At 35.9% G+C, this 9,684-nt stretch overlaps 1 protein-coding gene across 1 annotated transcript; it reads left to right on the top strand.

Annotated features, from left to right (window-relative positions):
* The first annotated feature begins 69 nt into the window (after positions 1–69).
* Positions 70–8,842, top strand: LOC131780628 (prefoldin subunit 3-like). The gene is made up of 6 exons (XM_059097242.2): positions 70–197; positions 353–477; positions 6,130–6,196; positions 6,472–6,570; positions 7,624–7,762; positions 8,638–8,842. The coding sequence occupies exons 1-6, from the start codon at positions 96–98 to the stop codon at positions 8,703–8,705; spliced, it is 600 nt and encodes a 199-aa protein (XP_058953225.2). The 5' UTR covers positions 70–95; the 3' UTR covers positions 8,706–8,842.
* Positions 8,843–9,684: the final 842 nt, after the last annotated feature.

Here is a 9,684-nt window from a genome sequence, read left to right on the forward strand (position 1 = left end):
CTTTAGTACGCATGCTGGATGATCTACATAACCATATAATATTGCGGGCTCTAGAAATATTGAGGAGGTCTGGTTGCAAACACCTTACATAGAAGATGGCGTCCGAGGAAAAGAAATCTGGTGAAGAAAGGTTGGTTAAAACGACAGAGACTAAAGACACGAAGAAACACCGGGGAATTCCAGAGGCACTCTTTCTGGTGAGCATTTACCTCTTCATAATCATGCCCTCCATTTTTGATGATAGTGCGAGTCGCACGTACCGGGAAATTCCCTCCATTAACGCCCAGGGAATTTTCGTTTCTACCAGTCTCGAACAAACGAAAATAAACCAGTTCTTATTACTGGAATGTAGGAATATGTCGACGATTTCATGAGAAAGAGTGGAAATGAAACTGCAGAGTCTGTTCTTAAAGATTTAGATGAGCAACATCAGAAGTATAAATTTATGGAACTGAATTTGTTGGCAAGAAAAAAAAGGTACGAATACGTGACTTTTGTGAATCATTTTTCAATTTCTCGGTAAATTTAAGATTACCCTTTGGGTTAATCCCCAAGTTTTCCAACCTTTTTCATTTTTGGTTGGATTGATTCCTATCCTTCAGGGCCCAAGCAGTGCTGTAAACCCCTCATCCAAGGGCGTATTGAGAAATTTGATACGCCTCCACAATTTTGTCTCCTATTCCTGAAAAAGAAGGAAGCTGTATTTTTACCCTCCCAGCAACTAATGCTTCCATGTTTTTATTTTTGGCCACAAAAGTCATCATGCACTTAATTTCCAGTACTATGCACAACCACCAATATTAAAGGGTAACTGATGGCAAATTTTTCCCCCTTTTTTTTTTTTTTTGTCCCAATACATGCCTTTTAGGTTAAAGAATCCTAAATGAGCAAATAAATGATATGTTGAGAAAAACCAAATATTCTACAATTTTTTTTATGCTTAATCCACGGCAATTTTGAAAATGTTTTGATCCAGGTTACTTGATGTGATACATCATACATGTGTAAGACAGAGAAAAGGGCCATGTTAAGACCTGAAAGTAACAACTTTGCTGGTACAGAGTGGGACAAAAAAGATTTGTTCCATTTTTGTACAGGCCACCATTTAGAGACTATGAAATACAAAGTGAGAAATGAAATACTTCCTATAAAAAGATTGAATTATGGAAATGCGATGAATTGCATATCTGTATTCAGAACTACAGGTAGATTGAATGCCATACCAAACAGCAGTAAAATATAAATATATTTTTCCTATTGACCATTATCTAGTCTGTTACTTATAGAAATATTTTTTAGTCCAGGTCAAAAAGTATTTAATTTAAGATTTTGTCTATTGTATATCACTTTCGAGTCCACTGTATATCTCTGTCAAGCCCATCAGTTCTGAAGTGAGTGTGGCATAAGTTTTAAGTGTTGTTGTGTATTACAGGGGGTCCTTATCTGGTTTTGTGAACGAAATTCTTCTTCCACGTTCTGGAAATGTACAAGATTTATCCTTTCTTTATCTCTTTTAACCCTTTAACTCCCAAGATCTAATTGTTAATTCTCCCCTCTAGCTGCTTCACATTTCCTTGTAAATTAGATTGAGAACTTGGTGCTAGATCAAGATAGCAGCTTCTACCTGATAAATTCAAATATTCTCATTTATCTGTTTGCTGAACAATGTATGGATGTTATGGGGAAAATGTTCATGTTATTCACTTTCTGGGAGTTTAAAGGGTAAACGGAGAATAGTGAGCAGCACAAAGGAAAAACTTCTTGCTGTTGTACTTTTTTGTTTATTTTTTCCGATTGGTAAAAAATGAACAGAGTCAGCAACACAGTTGTGCAACGCCAATAACAAGCTTGTAATGTTTCTCAAATTACGACCTGGACTTTAAAAAAAACAATATAAAAATATATATATATCAAGATATATATAGATCATATTTTTTTTTTGTTTTTACACTTAAGTCATACTAAAATGTACCACTCTTAGCCCCTGGGCATTTACAATATGAACAGAAAACAACAGTATTTCAAGCAAAGAAAACAAAAACAAGGGAAGAGGGCGTGTGTATGACGTTTATGGCATAATAATTCACATGAAAAAAAAATTACTCACGTTTCTTGCTTGGTAAGATGATAAATGCAGTGTTCAGGTAATTCAATGCAGAGAGGGTTAATTCAGGGCAAAGAAAAGTAACAAACCAGACATTCTGGGTGGTCAATAATCAAAGAAACTCACAGATAGCCAATCAAATGCGAGCCTTGGATGTCGCAACATTTGGCTCCGCTGAAAAATTTGCGATTGTGAAACCATGGACAATGCTTAAATAGGTTTTCTTTTGCCTCTGCAACAGCAATACAGCTGCTGAAAAAAAAGAGTCTAAATCGGGAACCATTATAACTAACACTAGTTTTGGGTTGGTTGGGTGGACAAGTAAAGTGGGTGGTTTAGAGAAGGGAATGCCAAAGGAATCAAAATTTTGAGCCGATTCCGCTTAACACAATCGCTCAAGCAATTCCCATGCCAAAAATTTAATAAAGATGGTTATGTGATGCAACTTTGTGGTGGCGAAAACATGACCTTAAGGTGACTAATTTCAGTCTTTTAAAAGTTGTCTGATCAAACGTTCGAAAACTTGAACCAGCGTCTATGTCGAGTGTTTAAAGGTCAAAGAAATCAGACGCTGTGCACAATTCTGTGGGTCAATATTAGCATGTACGTTGATTATGATAAGATTATACAGTTAAAAAACACTAGCGGACCATGCCACAAATCTCAACGTTTCATACTTGACAGAATGCAAATTTGGGGCCACATTTTGTTGCGAGCGATCGTTCAGCGCCATGTTGATTTGTTGAAAAAAAGCTGGGTGAGTATTAAAACTTGAATTATAAAGTACTGTCGGCGATATCTCCGGTTCTATTGGGCCTAACAAGTCCCTTAAAACAGGAAAATTCTCTTTAGCTCAAGCTAGTGTTAAATGGAAATTTGATACTGATTTGGACACAGGCTGAACAATTCCTTAAACTTTTTAGCTGGACTTTGATTTTTTTTGCACCTTAAAGATGCGAAAATATCATTGTATATTACTGTTTTGATTGTACATGGTTGTTTTGACCAAATGCACGGGTTTGAATAAATTATTTTTGCACTTGATGCGCGTGCTTTGCTTCTGCATAATTATGATAAGTTATCTGATATTTTTTCATGTATAAAATTTACTCATGCTTATTTATTCCAAATTGCACTCAAATTCATGTGATTACCTATACAAACAAATGCAGATGGATTTAGCCCTCACCAGTTTCCAGCTGATGAAAATGAGCAGCAAAAGTGGATTGTATTTGTGCAGACAAAAAGAGAACCTAATAGGTAGTTGAACACCAGGTTCGGGTCCGCACATTTGCAGCGACCATTTCACAGGTGATAACTATGAAGGATTCTGTGCAGGAATAGCTGGATTTTAGTTCTAAGGTAGTATTAAAGAAGTCCTCAGTTCTTTCTACTGAAGCGTCTCCTACTCAAGGATGCTGTACAATGCATCTGGGTTCTGCCTGCAGCTGTTCCTCTATAACAGCCCCCAAATTTTTATTTCTCACTTCATCTACTTCTTGACAACAAATTTTTTCTACCTCTCTCCACCTTAATTGGCAGTTTCCACACTGCATCTTGTAATAAAAGAATCAGTATTATTATGATGTTGAAAAGAATAAATAAAGAACATAAGTTGTATGATTGGTTTCGCCAAAATGAACAGTTATTAGTTCTGTAACTGTTGCATATGTGAGAGATGACTCACACTTTAGGCTATTAACAAGATACAAAGACCGCAAAAGGGGAAAACTGAGTTAACAATAAGTTAATATTAAGAGGATGTTCACTTTTATATGTATGAATGATTTTTTTGCTGCATTGTGTTCTACGGTAAAAGCTGAGAAATCTTTGCCAAATTCAATAAAAGAAAATTCAAAACCGTTACAAATGTGTCGAAACATGTATATTGTGAAAAACAACTCTTGAGAATGAACCCATCCAATGCACTTCCACAAGCGTGTATGTTTGTTTTTCACAGTCTGAAAAATAAGCTTTGGAAGGTGTGTGCGTGTAGCACAAAAACACTTTGCTTCCATGGAATTCAAGAGTCTGCACATTTGGTTTTCTTTACTTGATTATTGCTATATTCAATAAGTGACTGATTTTCAGGTACCTTATTTACAAGGGTAATGCACTCACCATTCTTCTCTTTTCTCATTAAGACAGCTGCTATGTATGGGCTCTTGATCCCCTTCTGACTCTTGTACTCTCGTTTTGGTTCGTCTTGGCATTTCAAAGCGCCAGGGCCTGATTTACCAAACAGGCTCATAAGCCCTATCATTATTTTCACCTTTCAACTGCCCTCACTTGAACTACTATCTGCCATATTTACTGTGCTAAGTTTACACACATGCGACGTATCAGGTCACATGATCAAATTTGAAGCATTTATGGCAGATGACTCATGAAGCTGCAATTACAACAGTTTTTTGAGCCAAAAAAGCCACAAAGAGGCTTTCTAAGTACCTTGTGTCTGTTTCAGTGTGTTACCTGAGGCATTTAGACAGTATTCCAAAAATGTGACCTTTTAAGCTGTCAATTACCCTTTTTGAAAAGATGTCACAAATTGGGAATCAATAAATTTGTTCCAGTACTCACAACCCCACTCATATGCAGTCAAATTGTATAACCCTGGATGGTGATTTCTTTAATTGTTCAGTATTTAGAGGGTTTTTAGGGAGGAAGGTGAGAGATCCATGTGGGAATTTGTCTTATATTAGTTGAAAGAAATTAAGATGGCTATCTTGGCTGGTAGTTGGTTGTAGTTTGTTAAGTCATGCTGAGTGTTATTTTATCAAGATTATGAGGTGGAATTTTGATTTAAAGTTTGTCATATTATTACTACCAAGGGAAACCAAAAATTTGGTCATGTAAGCAGGGGTTCGAGTTTTCTGGATTGGTGTTGAATTTCAATTCTGTCAATAATTGATAAGCAATGATGATTTTACAATTCTTGCACAATCTACGATCATTTTCATATTTTCTTTGTTTTATAAGTGCTTTTGTATAGGAAATTTAGTTTGGGAAGTTTAGTAAATGTATTACATTATCTTAAATGCTATCAATTGCAATTTAAAGTTGGGACATGTTAATCAGCTATGCTCTGACACTTTGGCGTTTATTGAACACTGATTTTTTCAAAAAGTTTGAGTCATCAGCTAAGGGTAAATTTGAGTCAAGGAAAAGTAAAATTAGTTTGAGTTAACTGAGTTTGAGTTAGCTGATAGTAAATAACTGCAGAAATGGGGTCAAATCCAAGGGAAATCAGATCTTGTTAGCAGTGGGTTTGAGTTGACTGGGTTTAAGTTAGTGTGGCTCTGATGTATATGGCAAACAGCTGAGGGGAGTCTCACACTTAGAGAAAGGGCAGACTTGATTATAAGCTAGTATTTGGTAAATGAGTGCATATTTCTCTTGTGGTGGAGAAGATGATTTATCATTTTATGTTGAATGATGTTTATTTCTATCAATTTACTTTTCCACTCCACCAGTTTCCCCACTGATTATGGTAAACACCAGCAAATAAGCCACACTTTTTATCACAAAATTTTTGTATCAAATCAGGGTTGTAGCTTATCTGTCAGGAGGTCAAGTGATACTATTCACTAAAAATTCTGTGCAGTAAACTATCAAGAACTTCATAAAAACATACAAAGGTGCACGTTCATTATTTCTTTTACAAGACTGGTGGCTCCTTAAAAAAATGTGTTTGTTTATAAGCATATAATAATATTTCTTGCTGTTGAGTGACTTTGCAACCAGTTTAAAGTTGCCTTCCAAGAGTAGCCAATCATTACTCAGCAAGAAATCTCCATTCCACTGCAAAGCTGCTTTCTGTGTTGCTGATGGCAATGTTTGTACTAGGGAATAAATGTAATCTGTAAATGTCAATATATCTGTTGCTTAATCAAGAAACCAAGGGGTTATGTAGCTAGGTAACTGGCAACTCCACAACTTTGCTGCTGTCATAATAGGAGCCAAGATGGATTAAAAGCAACAGATTCATAAACATTTACTGTGCTGTGTTATTTTGTACATTGCAGATTACAATCCCAAGTTCCAGATTTGAATTCAAGTTTAGAGATGGTCAAATTATTAACATCGAAAAAGGTACTGAAATTAAACTATAGGAGTTTAGGAGTTTACCCAGTAAAGAAGGTTAAACAGTGGAAAGCAAGTAGCAAAAAAATATGTATATTTTTTTTGTTTTAATTCTTTGAGCATCTCACTTTCGTCTCTTTGATTTACATTTTCATATGGCAGTTTGCATTGATGGTGAAGGCTTTTTCAGGAGTAAATGTGGCAACATACATACAGACTGCTATGCCATATTGAAAATCATCTCAATTTGTCCATGAAGTGTATGTTGTGATTTTACTCCATAGGATGGTTCCAAGCCCCTTCAGAGCAGATTTTTGTTGTCGGATCAGGTATATTGCACTGCAGAAGTTCCACCGACAGAAAAAGTAATGTTGTGGCTTGGGGTAAGATGTTATTTATTTATTCTCCTTTGTTCCTTTCTCTTCTCTGTGAGCCTTGAGATTCTAGTTCTGGTGGGGGGGAGGGTGGTGGCTTAGATTTACTCTTTTGGTAGGGTGAACCCAATTTGTTGTACCATTAGGGTTTACTGTATTTCGTTGAAAAAGCACCAGGCGCAAATTTGAAATTGCTCATTTCAAATTTTGGCTTAAAGCAGGGACACTCAATTGAGGGGGGATTCAACTAACTGTACCTTTATTTTGGCAAAATCTTAAATAGAAATACAAAACTTAAAAAGTTATAAATAAAGAAATAAAGTGGCAATAGAAACTGGTCTTTGTTTTACCCCTATTTGAGAGAGGAGGCAGAGAAGTGCTTTTTTTAAATTATGGCATAGTGAGGAGGGTGCTTATTAGAGTGTTGGCAGTTATTCAATGATATACAGATATATATAATTTTTTTTTTTACTGTAATGTGAATGCAATTAATGTGGACCATAGGGGTAATGCTGGTATAGGTGAGGTGGGTGAACTTTTCAGGGTAGATTTACTTGGAAATAATGCAATTGTTACTTGCAATCATTGCACAATACTTGCATTTGTCATGACTTTGCCACAAGTCATGTCATCTCTGAATCATACTTAACTCCTGTAACATTAGAGGTCACAGTGACCATTAATTAGTCCTTTGACAGCCACCCTTGAATCGCCCATTAAGGACATGAAAATATAGGAAATAATCACCACCTCAAGAAGCTCTTGATTATTAAACAAATTGCCCTTGGCTTGTAAGCACCTGTATAGAGAACATTATGAAGAATGTGCATACTGATATTTGGTTGTAAAGGTTTAAATTATGTCGCATTTATATATTTTTTTATTTATGTTGACTTAATTTAAATTCATATTACTGTAATGTCTCTGATTTTCAACATGATATCTGGAAATTAATGTTAATTAACTTTCAAAACATTTTACACTCTTCTCAAGAATGAAGTTGATTGTCATTCAGAGTGCATCATTTAGTACAAAGAGCTTTGTTGATACTTACTTGATTAGGCAAATGTTATGTTGGAGTACAGCATTGAGGAAGCTGGAGCTTTGCTGTCTAAAAACCTGAATACTGCACAGAAAAACTTGAAGGATATTGAAGATGACTTGGGGTTCCTGAGAGATCAGTATACCACAACTGAAGTCAGTATCCTTCCAAAAAAACTGTCCTAAGTAGTGTAAATGGTTGTTTTTATTATGGTACATTTTGTATCAGCAGGGGTTGCTTGTGAGTGTGTCTCTCCTTCAAACCAAGATTTTAACTTCCCATGTTAGTGGGGAGCTCTTATCTGCTTTAGGTGTTAGGATTCAAATCTGACAAGATTTACAATTTTAAGAGAGACTGGACATTCAAATTATCATTTTATCCTGCGGTTGTAAGGATTTGTACTCAAGGGTGGTGCATTTGGTGCAGCTCTGTTTTAGTACTGCACCCAGTGAATGCATGAGTTACTGAACCTAAAGCTAAAAATACAGTGCTGATTTCACCATGAGAAGCATAAATTTTGTTTGATATCAGAAACTGGTTCAACTGCATAATTGAAGCAGTTAGGTGTTTGATGCATTTCTAGTTTTGGAAGAGCCTAGTGATCTTTTCATGTGAGCCCTTTCATCAGGACCTTATTGGTTTCTAAATCTTGCATTATCAGCTCTCTCCTTTTATTTCTAGATTGTAACTATCCCAGTTTTTTACTGAGATCTGGTTAACTGGGCTGAAGTATTTTTTTCAGTACACCATGCCAGTCATGTGACTGGGATGAAATTTTAAGGTGATTTCTTGTTTATATTCATGACAAAGCCAACATTCATCATATGAATAGTAACCATGCAGAAATCTCAGCTTGTCAGCTGAAAGGGATGATTGGTTTACTTGCCCTCTTGCATGTGCTTGCTTCCATGTGCTTGAAATATGACAATGCTATGCTACCCAGGGTGGCCTGGGGGTCAATTTTCTTTGAGGAGTTCTTGAGTCTGACAATCCATATGAATGTTGTGAAGTCGTATTCCTTCACTTGTATTTAGACATGGCTAGAGTGTACAACTGGGAAGTCAAGAAGAGACAAGCACAAAAAGTTCAGTCAGAAAAATAGCCGCATCCTACACAGTCCTTAATTATCTTTATTTTCATTATCATTATTATTATATAATTATTGTCCTTGTTATTATTGTCATTTGTTTTGTTTGTGTATTTAATTTTACCTTTTTAAAAATAAATTTGAGGCCTACATCTAGCCTGGTACAATATACATATTTGATAGAATTTTACTACCCACCCTCCCAACCTATCCCTTGTGCGACAAACTCAAGGTAAATCTTCCTCTGGTATCACAATCATTGGTAATATTGTCTCTCAGTCAATAACCCCAATTTCTCCCTGGGCAAGGACCCAACTGCTTAGGAGTCTCCAATAATTTTTTAGGGATAGATATAAAATGAAAAGTGAACTCTCTTTTTAGCAGACCCAAAGTGGACACCCTGTATTCAACAGATTTGTCTTTCCGTGTTTACTGTAAAACTAACCTGTATTTGGCAAACTCCTCCATGGTGCAAATAAAGAGAAAACATTGAGCCCCTCTGAAACCCAATACCTTTATTAGGAACCTTCAGATGCTTTTTTAATTAAGTTTGACATGGTTTTAAGAGAAACTGCACACAGTTGTAAAAATTTTTTTTTGGTCCATGTTGATTAATGTTATGCAGAGTAATAGAGTCTCATTTGTCAATTGGCTATGTTGAGCCAAGCTACAATAAGTGGAGAGCACCTGCTTTGTGTTTAACCATATTTGCAATCAAGGTATTCTTTAAGCAATCTAGCACACTGACAAGGCAGACACAAGAGTCTAAAAACCCTTGACTTTGCAGTTGACAATGAACAGTGTGCTGTTTACCCAAACTCGCACTATTGGATGGACACCCATAAAAGGTCTCATGTTTTTTTACTTGACAGTTTCAATTTGATACTAAACTTTTTTTTGGTCACAAAATTTAGGCCCTGTCCTTTCTTATTTTACCAATCTATCAACCTGCGCATTTCAAAGACTCTACAGAGTTTTCCCTTAATTTAACCAT

This window comes from Pocillopora verrucosa, chromosome 9 (genome assembly GCF_036669915.1).
Source record: "Pocillopora verrucosa isolate sample1 chromosome 9, ASM3666991v2, whole genome shotgun sequence".
In the NCBI taxonomy this organism is placed as follows: domain Eukaryota; kingdom Metazoa; phylum Cnidaria; class Anthozoa; order Scleractinia; family Pocilloporidae; genus Pocillopora; species Pocillopora verrucosa.